This window comes from Rhipicephalus microplus, chromosome X, assembly GCF_043290135.1.
Source record: "Rhipicephalus microplus isolate Deutch F79 chromosome X, USDA_Rmic, whole genome shotgun sequence".
In the NCBI taxonomy this organism is placed as follows: Eukaryota; Metazoa; Arthropoda; class Arachnida; order Ixodida; family Ixodidae; genus Rhipicephalus; species Rhipicephalus microplus.
In genome coordinates, this window is record NC_134710.1 from 440617740 (window position 1) to 440632658 (window position 14919).

Below are 14919 nucleotides of genomic sequence, written 5' to 3' on the forward strand. Positions count from 1 at the left end.
GAAGTGCTTAAAGATCTGATTTCTGCCAGAGAGAAAGGAAACAGTTATGAGAGAGCACTGTGCTACGTAATATTAAGAAGAAAATTAGTACAGTAGGCGCACTGATGGAAAGCCCCACTCGGCCGCCCTTTCGGATAGGACAAGGGTACCTGAATTTTTTCTTAGCCAAATATGACAAGACTAGGCATACAAGTGTATTTGTTTGAAATGCTGTTGAAGCCCGCCTAAAAGCTTCTAATAGGTTGAGATGGACACAAAGTCACCATAAATAATGCTTTTTGTAAACTATGGGGTTTCTGGCAATATTTATAGGTAGGATAGGAACCAAAGTGACGCTAACTGTTAAAAAGAAAAGCAAACAGCTGAAATAACCTAATGAATCAACTACTGGACCAATACCAACTAAACTACTCAACTACTGGACCAACTTGGAAAGTTCGGATGAGTGCAGGAGCATTTCGTTGCACTGAATTAGCATGCATTCCATGCCCTCTCTTGTCGTTCTTATGTCACTTTGCGCTAGATATCCCTTCTTATCTTACCGACAAGGCCGAATCTCTTCTTTAGCTTTTGCAACATCGTAAATTACACCTTTTAGAACATCTAAAGTGAACTTATTTGAGGTAGAAATTTTAAGATCACATCAATTGACTCCAATATTGGTGAGTATTCCGCTAATGTTTTATGTGAGGCTTGTTAATCTACAATAGAAAGCCATATATGTTGATTTTGTCAGCTGGCTACCGGGTGATTGGCTATTTCATGGGTCGGCAAGCTTTTAGGAGGAAAAACCGGATTGAAGAAAGCCGACTGTCGATGCGGCACGGCTAATTCGAAGGTTGGGGGCGGGAGAGTCGCTTGGTAGCAAATAGAAAAAAAAGTCGCTGATTGGACCTTCATTTAAATAACTGGAAGAAAATTCATACTTATTGTCACGACACATGCCACGGTGTTGTAATTTACAAGCATAGTACGGAAACTCCACTTGAGTTCCAAATCCCACTAAAGGGGGAGAGTTCTTAGGATGTGCTGAGGGCTGTATAATACTGCCCCACGAGCCACAGGTTGCAGAACTCTGGGCTGTGTTAATTAAGAAAGTAAGGCTGGCGCAGTTTGCACTTATGTTCGTACCTGAGCTCCATTCATACTCAAACTTTTTCGAGCAAACTCTCACGCATGGCAGTTGAAAGCTGCCTGTCACGGAAAATGTCACTTTTGAAGGCAGCCTGGAAAGTGTTGTTTACTCGCATCAGCATGAGCCTTTCCAAGAAAAAAAAAGATAAACAATTGTGGTCACTGCATGTGAGTGGTTGAAGCTTGCACCAATGTCTCTTGTTCGTGACTCATGCACAAAAATCGACCAATGGAGTGCAGTAAAAGGCTCTTTTTTATACTGGTAAAAGCTGCTGACCTTCGTTTTCACCCATTCTAGTTGAACAAATGATGCAAACGGTAGCTTAGTGGGTTCCAAGTGCAAAGATATAAAAGAGCACAATTGACCATTCAGGAAGTAGTCCTTACCAATACTAGACACGGAGGGGTGGTAGTACTTCCTTGGCTCCCTTTTGATATACATGTATTCAGGGCAAAATGGCAGTTGCTGACTGTTTGCACCAATGTGTCAACATTACCTTCTTCAGATTAGAAGGCGATTGTACTAAAATTGCAGATTAAAAACAAGGCTGCTTTAAGTGGTGTATATATATTGCAACGATTGTGAAATATTTTATATTTCAAGTAAGAGCGTGTATACGTGACACAGCAACACCCTTTAATATTCATAATTAGGTTGACGAGGACGACCGCTGGGCATGGGGCTATGGCTTTATTTCTTGGCTAGGATTGTTAGATTTAAAGAAGAGGTGAAGGGACAAAAAAACCTGTACAAATTTGTATAGTTGTAGTTTTAAAAAATCCAGGCTGTCAAAATTGTTCCAGGGTTGCCCCAGCTCTAGCTGTTACACAGCGGGCTTCGTAGTTGTCATTACTTAAGTACACAACACCCTAGAACTTCATTTCTGCTGCTTTGCTGAAAATGTGAATTTGTTCTAGTGACTACAATCTCTTTTTGACATTACAGAGAAGAAGCAGGCATGTCTGCGCATACGAGTGCATCGAACAGCATCAACCCAGACAGGCCAAGAAGCCACCACAGTCGACCATCCTTCCCGCAGACATGCACTGAAGCTTCACTGTTTTCGCCATCAGGGAGAAGTCACGGAGATTGCGCCATTCCCAATGACATCGGTGGTGAGTTTATAATAACTCGGCCCTCAACCAACTCAGTACTATAAAAACTTGTCATTCTGTAGACTGTTTTGCTGATAGCTCTACTACCATAGTGGTACAACCAAATAATGAGCACCCCTTGCGTACCATTTGAAGACACCTGTACATATTTCTTGCAAGAATGCTCTCCCCAAGGCCTGACATTCCCAGAATTATATTTTTAGCTCTGAGCACGTGCACCCCTTTGCATTCTAGCAAAAGTGTTGGAAAACCGCAAAGTCCGCTTAAAATTTACTGCATGAATGACACCTAATTGTAAGATTTCCTGCGGGCAAAGAGAAAAAGAGATACGAAAAAAAAGACAGGTATTGTTACAGTGCATCTAGTGATTCGCCGTGAATGGGAAAAATGTGTTGGTCTGTGGTCAAGGCTCTTTTTGTAGACAACAAACTTGCTCGCACATGCGCAGTATCTATTTGAAAAGCTGCCAATGGAGCTGTTAACTGTGCATTTTCTATCTGTGCCAATTAAATAACTGTTGTGTGGTAGAAATGTATGTATCAAAATGGCGAAGTTGGTACATTCGCCATTTCATGTTTTCGTTTATTTCACGTCGTAATCTAGAAAAGAAGACACTTGTTTAACAACCCAAGATGGCAGCACGCATGTGTCAAATGCAAAACTTCATGTTCTCCTATATGTGGTACGGTGCCCAATTTCTTGTGACTGCGGCTGAACTCCGACAGAGACAGCAGCAATAAGTTGCTGATCTCGTTACTCTAGCTGTGGCAGCCAGGTTTTATTTTTACAGATCTGCCTCTTGTGTCAATAGCTGGAAGGCACACCATGACTGGTGTGGAGCCAGCGTAACAGCGGCTTAACGTGGTAGAGGTGGTTCCTTCTCGATGTGCTAGGTACAGCCCATAAATGTTTGGGAAGATCTTGCTGGTGCTGTCAGTGTAAACGGGGATTGGTGCGCCATATGATTTGCTCCAAATCAATCCCAATCGAGAGGAATTGCAACAACGTACATCCAGGTAGCCCCGAATGAATATGGGAGCGGAGAACCCAGACTAGCATAACGGATGACGACAAAAAGTGACTGGTTGCCTAACTAGCTTTCTCATAAGTTACATGAATTACAAATTTGTAGACTAGTCTGTAGTCTATTTACAAAATATTTATTTATTTTTAATACTGCTGATTCCAAGAAGGGGCTGTAGGAGGGAGGGCAACCGAATACAATACATACCATATACATAAAAAAGTGACTTATGAAAAGCAGGCAAACACTACACTCTCGGCGGTACAAAATCGAAAACCAAGACACAAAACGTAAAAAATTGTAACTGGTTACAGTTTTCATTATATATAAATACATTTTCTCACAAACTACGAAAAGGAGGTAATGTAAACTGCTAAAATCAACCCTTTAAAAATCAATGAAGGTATTTACAACATAATCAAGTAAAGCAAGATATTCATACTTGTGAGATGAATAAGTGAGACTCAACCGATTGTAGGAATGTTTCTAGCTTGAGACTATGAATAATATGAGAGGGTAGGTCATTTTATTCTGAAGTTGTAAGTGGAAAAAATGGAAATCTGTACATTATGTACTAAAGCGCAAGCTTTGAAGTGTTTGAGTATGCTTATTACGAGTGTGTCTTGTTAGGGATTTGGACAGGTAGTGTGCTATCTATGGACAGTAAGTTATGCATCAGCTGGTATATTCCTTTCAGACGAGCTAGTTTAGTACAATTTTGTCGGGTTAGTAGCCAAGCTGTGTTGATTAGATGAGGTGGTGAGGCAGTTTGACTATAGTCCATAAAAACAATTAGATTGCTTTTTTCTGCACTACTCTATATTGCTTTAACTAGTATTTTGGTATATGGAATCCAGGCTACATTAGCATAATCTAGAACAGCTCGCACAAATGCTGTATAGGCGAGTAGTTTATTTCTGGAGTTCCATGTCACAGTTGCCTTTGAAAATACATTCTTTACTACTTCTGATGTTCTGACATTACCTTGGGAGTTCGACCTGAGATTCTATGATGATATCACACCAAGATATTTGTATTGAATAACAGTTAACGGAGTGTTGTGGGCTGTGTATGAGTATATAGAGACGTTTTGTTTTCTAGTTAGGCAAAGGACCGCTGATTTGCTGACGTTGAAAGTCATTCATCAATAACACCATTCTGGCATTTATTTCCGCGCATGATTCAATATCTCGTTATCTTCAGGTGAACTTATTTCGTGATAGATAATACAATTGTGTGCAAATAGTCTTATGTTAGTACTGACAACACCAGGAGGATTGTTGATAATATATCTACAAAAGTGGTTGCAGCGAAGACCGGTCCAGCTCAGAGCTTGAGGAGGGCGAGATCTTTTTTTTTTGGTCGAGCCGACAAAAGCATGGTTCAAGAGGCCGGCAATATGCATGTAACCTCCCCAGCAGTAAAAGCACCGTTTCGACGAATCTAGATGTCAACGTCACAGGGTGAGTGGTAGGGCTTCAAGCGTGCGACATGTGAAGTATCGCGGGTCTGTGGGGCAGATGAATGCGGTGATGGCAAAGCAGCAATCTTCTAAGTTAGAGGAGTAAGTGCGCGAAGGACCTATGTATGGAGACAGCAGGTCCTCCAACATTCCACCTTAATGGGTTAGAGACGACCACAGGATGAAAGAATCGAGCAAAAAGTGCAAGTCTCGGTGTCTTGATCGTACAAACGCCATTGGTTCTCTTGAGAAGTCAGAAGGTGAGTGCGGACTGTTTCGAGTGCATGGGCAGCCAAGGTGATAGCTTCAAGGGCATGTTCATTGGTTGTTACGTTTAGAAACGAGATGATGGTGTCCAAGGGCAACGTTGGTTGTTGGCGAAGCATCTGAGTAAATGAAGAGTAACTGGCAGTGTCGGGGCACAAACAATTGTGCCCAAATGTGACGTCTGGCAAAAAGGTCACAGTCAGAGTGGTTGGAAGAACTGTACTTCGAATGCATGTCTGTAAGTGCTCAATGACGCCATTTGTCTGCATATGATATGGTGTAGTAAGCCTGTGCCTCGTTTCACATGACTGCAGAATGTCGGCTATGACATTTCAGAGAAATGTGCAGCCACGATCTGTAAGCATCTGCTGTTGAGCTGCACGTTGAGAAATCACGCCATGTAGAAGGAAGTCAACGACACCTGTGGCAAGGCTTGTTGGAAGAGCTCGTGTGATGCCCTAGCCCATGGCGAATACTCTAAATATGTATGAGTATTCGGAGAGTGTTTCTGCAACACAACAATAATTTTCATCTAATTCGTCTACTTTCCTTTCGCTATCACTACGTTTCAGTAGTTCGCGGTCACAAATGGCGTGCGCGTTATCAGTGTAGCATATCAATCCCGACAGGAATGTGGCCAGCACTGCGTTTTCAAGAAAGAAAATGCGAGCAAGTGAGAGGACGATTACTGTTGTGTAGTGGAACTACTCCTTGAATAGTCAATTTTTTTCTTAGACGGCAATCTGTGGCCATAGCCATCCACCTGTTTCCAGAGGCAGACAGGGGAAACTGGCCAAGTTGGTCTAAGCCAACGCGAAAAAATAGTTCTAAAATTTTTTGGAACTGAAGGCACCCAGAAGCAAGCGCCAATGGTGTTTTGCGGCGCTGTCCAGTATCTTCTTACGAAGCGTGCAAGCCTCGCCGAACGAATTGTTGGTAGATCTGGTTGTAAGTGTTCAATTTACGAAGGTGATAGGCCATTGGAAGCTCATGAAGCGTGTGAAGAAGATCTAAGCGGAGGTGTTTTGGAGCAACAAGAAGCAAGAATGGTCTCTTTTGGTGAAAGTTATGGCAGTACAGTACTTCATCTTTAAGGACGGACGAGCGATAGGTCCATTATGTAGACGATGTGGCGAGGCATCTGGTGGTCATATGCAAAAGTGCATCGTGGTGTTGTGTTGCATCATAGATGGACGTTTTTTCACTTTCTCCGTTATAAACCAACCTATGACCAGGCGACCATGTTTCAAAATTTGGCAATCTTTCATATCACGATGATATCACAAGATGATATCGTGACGATTATTTTTTGCATCAATCGTGTTGACACCTACGCCGTAGGACGATGCCAATGCTGACGCTCAGTAGTTCTTTAGTGATGTACTTAAGGCTTTCGCATTAAAACAGAAACACTGTGCGGTTATTAACGCATCAACGAGCTTTCATGTAACCGGAAAAATTCGTAACTGGACATTATATATATTTTTCTGCCCATTGTAAACTCTTTCAGGCTTGTGTCTCAGTCAAAACACAATGGTTCATTGGCAAGGGTCATTTCGTCTATGAAATAGTACTCTGCTGCGCAAACATCTACTACAATTGACAGATAGTGTAGTTCTCCTACAGAACAATACATGTGTTTCCTAAAAATGCGAATAGTGGATGTGACAACACTCTGGCATGTCATTACGAGGAGTGGTCAGTGCACCTCTCCTTTCGAGCAAAGTAGGTTTCTTAGAAAAAAAAAGGGGGGGGGAGGGGGGGAGTAATTAAAGAGAAACATCCGAATAAGTGCAGCATTTAGGGAAAGATAGTAGGACTTAACGAAAAAATTGGCCAGAATATACATGTTACACTATAAATGTCGTCGAAAGGCGATAGTTTTGCGTCTAGAGAGAGAGAGAACAAAACTTTTATTTGATGTTCTGCGCGAGAAAATCGGTGAATGGTATTCTGAAGGCACTGCGTTAGAGTGCCTCGAGCGTGTAATGGAAGCGAACAAGCGCATCTAGGCACGTTAGGCACGAGCGCCATCTGGCAGTTATCTTCAAAAACAAAGGCGTCTGCGGCGGAGAAAGATGCGCGCCAGTCACGGAGGTGATAAGGTGTAGAAATTAAAGCGACGGGAAGGTGCCACAACCGTGTCGTCGTAGCAAAGCGTTGGAAACACCTTCTCGAGCATCGCGTTGCACTGTCAGCACAGCGCGTTAAACGCTACAGTCTTCAGAGTGACTTGTGTGTGCCTCTTCTACTATGAAGACAGACATGCAAAACATAGACATGTTGTTATGGTGCCTCAGATGTGTGCAGTATTTGCTTTTTTAATTGACAATCGCAAAACTATAAATACTTACCTTGACCAACATTGGTGAGCGCTGCGAATGGGGTAGACCGTTTGGTGCCGTTTAAGGTATCCTTAGGGCAGACAAACAGACAAATGTACAGACAGACAGACCAAAATTTTTCCGTCGAAGGTTCCCAAGAGAGACTATTGTCTTTAAAAATAAAAGAGGCACGGACAGCAGAGAATTCTGCTCTGCTGTCCGTGCCTTTTCCTTCTTGCATACGGAAACATTGGAAGTAACTTTTCTCTGGAAGACTGATTATTGGTGCATGGGTATGCCAATCATTACTTCACCTTAGTGATGGGGAGTTCTCAGTTCACGGCCAATAGTTTCAGGGTAGATAATATTATGATATTTAGTGTTTCTCTGCTTAGGTGTAAATTTTATTTTCAGAATTACAGAACTGGTTGGCCTTTTCATTATTAAAATCCACTGAAAGTTGGCAAATTTACGGCCTTTTGTTTTGTCTGTTTCTTTTTGCAATAATTTGTGCACTGTGCGTCGTACATCTAGTATACCATGTTCAGATTAGTTTTTTTTAATGTTGGCTTTGCTGTCTTTGTGTTCCTATTCATAGGGCATTGGCAGATTCACCAGGCTTTGTAGTAAATAGCCGTTTTCGAATTTTTTCGCAGCTCAAAGTTTTCTCGCATCTAGTACTCTTTCTTTCAACAACATAAGCGTAAGTACTGCACTCTTTATTTCAAACCCATCAGGTTGTGCTTCACTGCGCACAATTTCTGGTGCATTTCAGTAAAAATTTCACTTCAAGATGCATTATAAATACGATTACTTGCATAGCGTGAAAAAACGGCAAAGTTAACACCATATTTGCAACAAGAGATGCACCAACATGCTCACTTTTATGCAAATATTGGTGCAAACCCAAAATTGTGTAACTTTTGGCACGTTAATGAATTCACAGGGATCTACCCTTTGTCACAGTCACTTTTGTGTCTGTTGAAGTTTTTTGCGGGATTCGAAGTCGGATTCCCAGTCGGTTTGATTGCTTTGCAACAGGGTAAAGTAATAGTATTTGGATTGTGCAAACTAGTTGAAATTAACCTGCAGCTCCTAGGTTACATCTCTATGATTGCCTGTGTGTTGCTTTAGGATACTGCGTAATTTGGTTTGAAGTTTTTATTTAACAGTGGTCGGTCTCTAGTGCCACCTGCTTCTGCAATAGCTGAAAAGCACCAACTACTGCTCCAGTCAAACCCTGCTACCACGAACACTGCTTGAACGAATTTTTTGTTGTACCAAAACATTTTCGGGCACCCGTCAACACTTTTTACGAGTCAATCAATGCATGAATATTGCCCGAATGAACACTTTGTTTTTGCCAGTCGCTTAAATGAAATTCTTCTATGCAATTTAAGGCCCAGATATGTAATGCGGGGCACTGAACACGATCCTGAACATGTTTACGCAAGATTAAAATATAAAAATATGTGTACAAAATCTAAACAATGTGCTGGCACCACCATAAATGGCCTCTGTTGACTCAGCGTGGGGGCCACCATTACTCAATAGAGATGACAATGAGGCTTCTCTGCTTTTTCCGCTGGTTAGTTTCTTAGCTACAGACAATCCAAAGCTGAATTTCAGTTGCTCAGTTGCCTGTGCAGCAGCTGGGCGCAATCGCAAAACGGTGCCTTTTTTAATGCCAATGCTGTTCTTTTTTAAATGCGAAGCATTTCTTAGTGAACTTTGGCGACTTTGAGCGTGTCTATCTATCTATCTATCTATCTATCTATCTATCTATCTATCTATCTATCTATCTATCTATCTATCTATCTATCTAGCCGCCTACCACTTTTAGCTCTCCTTACCGTTTGGATATAATTATCAATTACAAACTTGGTACGGCATAACATGCCTGTATGACGAGCATATTTGACTAGTCATAACATCAAAATCATGACATGTATGTCAAGAACGTCATGATATAGATTTCATGGTCTTGCTGCGCTTGCGGTGCTCTCTATAACATGACATGTCGCAAAACTGGTGTAGTATGACATGATTGCATAGCGTACACAAGTGCACACCTACCCTTACAGGAAAATTATGGCATGCGTGTAATGTAACAACATGACTACATTCCACGCTCATGATGTGCTCACTGCCATTTCGCTACCGTCATATATACAACACTTGCTATTACGGTACGTGAGTTGATGACAAATGTAAGTGGCTGGTGCAAACATGACAATCATGAGATGCGGGTCATGTAACAACACGACTACATGCCACGCTCATGATGCGCTGGCGGCCGTTTCGCTAGTTTCACTCATAACTAATTTGGTATTACGGGACGTGAATAGATGACGAAGGTATGATATTGGTGCAAACATGATAAAAATGAGATGCGTGTCGTGTAACAAAACTTGACTACATGCTACGCTCATCATGCGCTCGCCGCCGTTTCGCTAGATTCATATGTGCCAAATTCGGTATTACGTGACGCGAACGAATGAGGTGGGTCAATGACACATCCATACAAGATAATCACAACATGCGTTTCGGCACGCACGCGCCGGCGTTCGTTTCGTCGCGTCTCGCTGGCGTTGCCACGCTAGCCGCCGGTCGTGCCGCATACTCGCAGGCGCGCGCCGCAGTGCGTTGCTTTGACGCATGTGCGTTTCCGTGCGTCCAGCGTCCCTTCGTCACAAAAAGAGGCAGACGCAGTGCTGTCTAGGTAACGCGCCGGTTGCCATCGGGCCGCGCCCCGCCGCGGTAGTCTAGCGGCTAAGGTACTCGGCGGCTGACCCGCAGGTCGCGGGTTCAAATCCCGGCTGCGGCGGCTGCATTTCCGGTGGAGGCGAAATGTTGTAGGCCCGTGTGCTCAGATTTGGGTGCACGTTAAAGAACCCCAGGTGGTGGAAATTTCCGGAGCCCTCCCCTACGGCGTCTCTCATAATCAAATGGTGGTTTTGGGACGTTAAACCCCACATATCAATCAATCTCGCTTTTGCTAACGTATAGTGTCACTGTGCTCTGTGTGCGCGTGCGTCAACGTCATGTCGGAGTATATTGGGCCCTTGATGATGCACTCGCGGCTGTTTCGCCAACTCCACATATACCAAATTTGGTGTTACGTGACGTCAATGAATGACGAACGTATATCGCTGGTGCAAACATGATAATCATGGCACGCGTGTCATGCAAGAACATGACAATATACCACGTTCAAAGTGAGCTCGCGGCCGTTTCGCTAGCTTCAAATATAATGAATTTGGCAAAACGTGACGCGAATAGATGACGAATGTAAGCGACACACCCAAACATGATAATCAAGACTCGGAAGTCTTGTACGGCATAACTCCACCTCGTTGCGTTGTGGTGATTTTAAAGTGACATATCAACCTTCCTTATTCATGCTTCGCAAATCATTGATACCCACTGTACGTGGGATCTGCCAAATTTTTTTTTGCTTGGCCAGTATTGTCAGTGCTTAGATTGACCATTCAGCCACGTCATCAACAAAACAAGCCATCCATGACTAGTGGATGACAAGAATATTATAAAATAAGGTGCAATTCACCACTCTACAATACCGTGCCTGTTCTCGTTGTTGTCAGATAGCTTTTGACGGTGCACAACTGCTGGTGTGAACGTGCAGCTTTTTGGTTAGTTCATGGAAGCCGTAAGATTAGTGTGCCTTTTAAGTTGTCGTCACTATCCATGTGGGAGTATCACGTCATGATGCTGCTGGGAAAGAAAACAAAGCAGCCGACACTTTTTGATTGATAGGTGGGGTTTAACGTCCCAAAGCCACCATTTGATTATGAGAGACGCTATAGGGAAGGGCTCCGGAAAATTCGACCACCTGGGGTTCTTTAACGTGCACTCAAATCTGAGCACACGGGCCTACAACATTTCCACCTCCATCGGAAATGCAGCCGCCGCAGCCGAGATTCGAGCCCGTGATCTGCGGGTCAGCAGCCGAGTACCTTAGCCACTAGACCACCGCGGTGGAGCAGCCGACACTTTTTTAAATTTCAGGAATAAAAGTCTTTTTTTGCTAGTTGAGGTCTACAATAATTATGGGTTTCACTATAATGAAATCTTCGCGTCAACAAAGTTTTTTTTTTTCGTGCCCCATCAGTTTCATTGTAGCCGGATTCAAATATAGTAGATTATCTGCGTGCGAAATTCGTTCATGATGGGGCACGAGTTGCTCACAAATAGTGCATCTCCAGTGCGGTTGTGTAGCTACTACGCCGCGCTATAAGCGCTTGGAGGAATGCTGGCGCGGTGCAAGCCGCGGAACAAATTTTTTTAAGTTTCACACGTTTTTCAAGGTGCAAACGCAGCCTACTTTACACAAGCACAACATATTTGCATAGATGGTGTTTGAATGACATCCACGTCTGTGTGCTGCGTCATCTGCGGCATGGTTGCTTTGCAACGGCACGCTTGCGTCAACCTGGCATCGCAGCTAGCATTGCACCAAAGTGGCCGGTGCAGGGTGACGCAGTGGCCAAAATGCATTGACAGAGACCTTTCAGCAACGAACGAACATAGATGCTTGCCTCTCTAAACTGGCTGTAGAAAGAGTTAATAAACGTGATATATATAATACAGAAACCCCTCGTAAGCGAGTTTTTAAAAATCGAACCCCTTAACAAACTATAACCTATAACAAACTCGCTAATCAGATCCATCTTTTCGGGACAGGAGCGGTTTAGTTTGCCTTAACGACACCACGTGACGTATCAACTTTAAAGAATTCAGAAGTCCCGCCATGACATGTGGAGTGACGTAGCTCAAAATAAATTTAATCAAAAGAAACGGTGCACACACCTTGAAGTGTTGGCTTCACCTCAGTGCACAAATAAGAGCACGGTGTGTTGTCGTATCTCCACAGCGACGAATGGATTGAAAGGTTTTCTAGGCATACCAGTGCCAGACAGCTCGCTGCATTTTGCACGAATTATGTGGCCGTCGTAGACACACCCTTAGTGAACCAAAAGAAGCGTGATTGTTTTTTGTTTGTTTGTTTTTTAGCTTCCGCGCTGAGTCGTATAGGTGCGGATATTAGAGACGCATACTGCTTTCAGAGTTTCGTGTTCACCGAGCGTGAAGCATTATGATCGGGTAAGAACAGGAAATCGCGGGTGTATAGCAACCGTTTTTTGTGTGTACACTACTTAGGTGAAGCTCGCTTGCTCCTTGCAGTACGTCAAAGTAAAATTGGATAACTTTCAGAACGCTAAAAATGAGAGTACGTAGAGTAATGTTAGGTTATGTATTTTTTGTTTCATCTAGTTGTCGCCCAACCATGGTGGTCTATTGGCTAAGGTACCCCACTGCTTACCCGCAGGTCACGGGAACGAATGCCGGCTGTGGGGCTGCATTTTCGATGGAGGCGAAAATGTTCTAGGCCTGTGTACTCAGATATAGGTGCACGTTAAAAAACCCCAGGTGGTCGAAAGTTCCGGAGCCCTTCACTACGGCGTCTCTCATAATTATATATTGGTTTTCGGACATTAAACCCCACAAATATATCAATCAATTCATTTAGTTGTCGAATGTGGCTATCCTCTACAATTTCGCTCCGTCGAAGCGGCTGTGGCTTGAACTGAATTTCGCCGCTCGCGTCGACGTTTTCACGTGAAAACGGCAAGCTATTTCTATCTACCACTTACCGCAGCTGGCGGGCATCTCGGAAGGGGGGCAACAATCGTGTTTTAAGCATTATCAGCCAGTGGGCGCTGTGAGCGCACGACAGCTCTCATCTCTCACGCGTATTTTGGCCCGCATAAAGAATAAGGGGGTGTAAGCTCGATCGCCCGCCCTTCTCTTGCAGTGAGGAGGATTGTACGTCTCGTACGTAGAGGGCGCACAAACGTCACTTAAATGGTTGCACATCCTCCGTTTGCCAAAAGAGTGTGCTTTTCAGCCAGGGCGAAGTTATAACTGAGACGCTTATTCGTGTTCATCTGTACCTGGGAGTACGCTTTATGGGTCATATGTGCGTGAGAAATGCGGGGCACGTTTCGATCTGCTTGCTAATCTGCGCGTGACCTTCCAGTTTGTTGCTATTAAGTGCAGGGCTCGGGAAATTTCGACCACCTGGGGTTTATTAACGAGCGCCCAAATCTGAGCACACGGGCCTACAGCAATTTTGCCTCCATCGAAAATGCAGCCGCCACAGCCACGATTTGATCTCGCGATCTGCGGGTCATTTGCCGAGTACCTTAGGCACTATACCACCACGGCGGTGCTCCTTTCCAAATTTCACTAGGGTTATATTCGTGTTGATGAACCAAAGTGGTTTTCGCCGAACGTGAAGAAAACGATCATTTCAAGCGATAAGTTCAGTGGTGAAGCTAGAAGGAGGTTAGGAAGATTCAACCTCTCACCGTGTCGATATCATTACATTTGTTCATGTGTATATATGCGCACACATACAAAGAGATGCCAGACGACAAATAAATCGAAGACAGAACCACAAAAGTAAGATTTTGTCTACGATCATGGACACGCAAATGCTCATGATGGAAATCGTGCTTAGCCGGAAACAAGCTTACATCTACCTATTTGTCTTATTAATTTTCGTGGGCTTGGATACGAGCAAAGAGCTATGGGCTCTTTGCTGATATGAGCCAATGATTCTTAGGAGCCTAAGGCTTTCAAAAGATTGTGTTTCGTTAGCCGAAGGAAAGAAGCAATATTTAACTGGTAAAATGAGTCTCTAGCTTCACGGATGGTACTAAGAGAGAAGAAGTGAGGAAAGTAGTGTTCAAAAAGTGTGGTTGCATGCCTCCACTGATTTCGAACCTGTAGAGTCGACCTTTCCAAAGGACGCGGGGCGCTATAGTATTCCGCTTGTGTCCTCAGGAAGCCCCCGAGCACATGTTGGGTAAGCTTGGCTCGCCCCCCCCCCCGTCTAATTGGCACCGGGGGTATTTGTATCCCACCCTAATTATGTCACTGGGTACACACATCTAAATCTATGTAGTCTAATATTCTCGCCCACTTCAAACTTCTAGAGCCGCCGTCATGATCAAACCACTTTCTTTCAGATCGGCAGCTGAGCACAGTTACCACTAAAAGAAATTCTGTAAAAAAAAATATACTGCACGAAAGCCCCACTGGCTTGCTCGCCAGCAAACTACATCACAATGGAATCACCCGCACTTCAAACACGCCTGACTGTACTCACTTGAGCCTACGTTATGTCTTCAAGTCCCGTCGAGGCTTTGCTGAGCAGACCATACTCTTCTAGGTAGGCTGTGATTGGCCGTTGCGTTTACCAACGTCTACGCTTTCCGCATTGCGATGTCCGACACCGCAGCCTGTGGCCACTGGGGCAAAGAAGAAACCATCCAACATATCCTTTGCGACTGCCTAGAGTGTAGTAGACTACAACTATGCCTTCGCAAGGAACTGAGCAAATTAGATAATCAACCTATGTCGGAGAAAAGGCTTATACAATATCGACAATATGCAACTTCAGCGAAAACGGCTCTGAAAGCACTACTACACCTTTTGCGATCGACCGGCCTTTCTGAACGGTCGTAGCCACAACGCCCTTCCTCTGTGTGTTTTCGTTTTCTCAT

At 43.8% G+C, this 14919-nt stretch overlaps 1 protein-coding gene across 1 annotated transcript in view; it reads left to right on the forward strand.

Moving 5' to 3' along the window:
- The window catches only part of LOC142776606 (uncharacterized), a 201957-nt gene that overhangs the window by 185945 nt on the left and 1093 nt on the right, over positions 1–14919 (forward strand). The window contains exons 3-4 of the mRNA XM_075880532.1: positions 2081–2250; positions 7984–8030. Of these exons, the coding sequence (XP_075736647.1) occupies positions 2081–2250; positions 7984–8030 (217 nt within the window). The remainder of the gene's footprint in view (positions 1–2080; positions 2251–7983; positions 8031–14919) is intronic.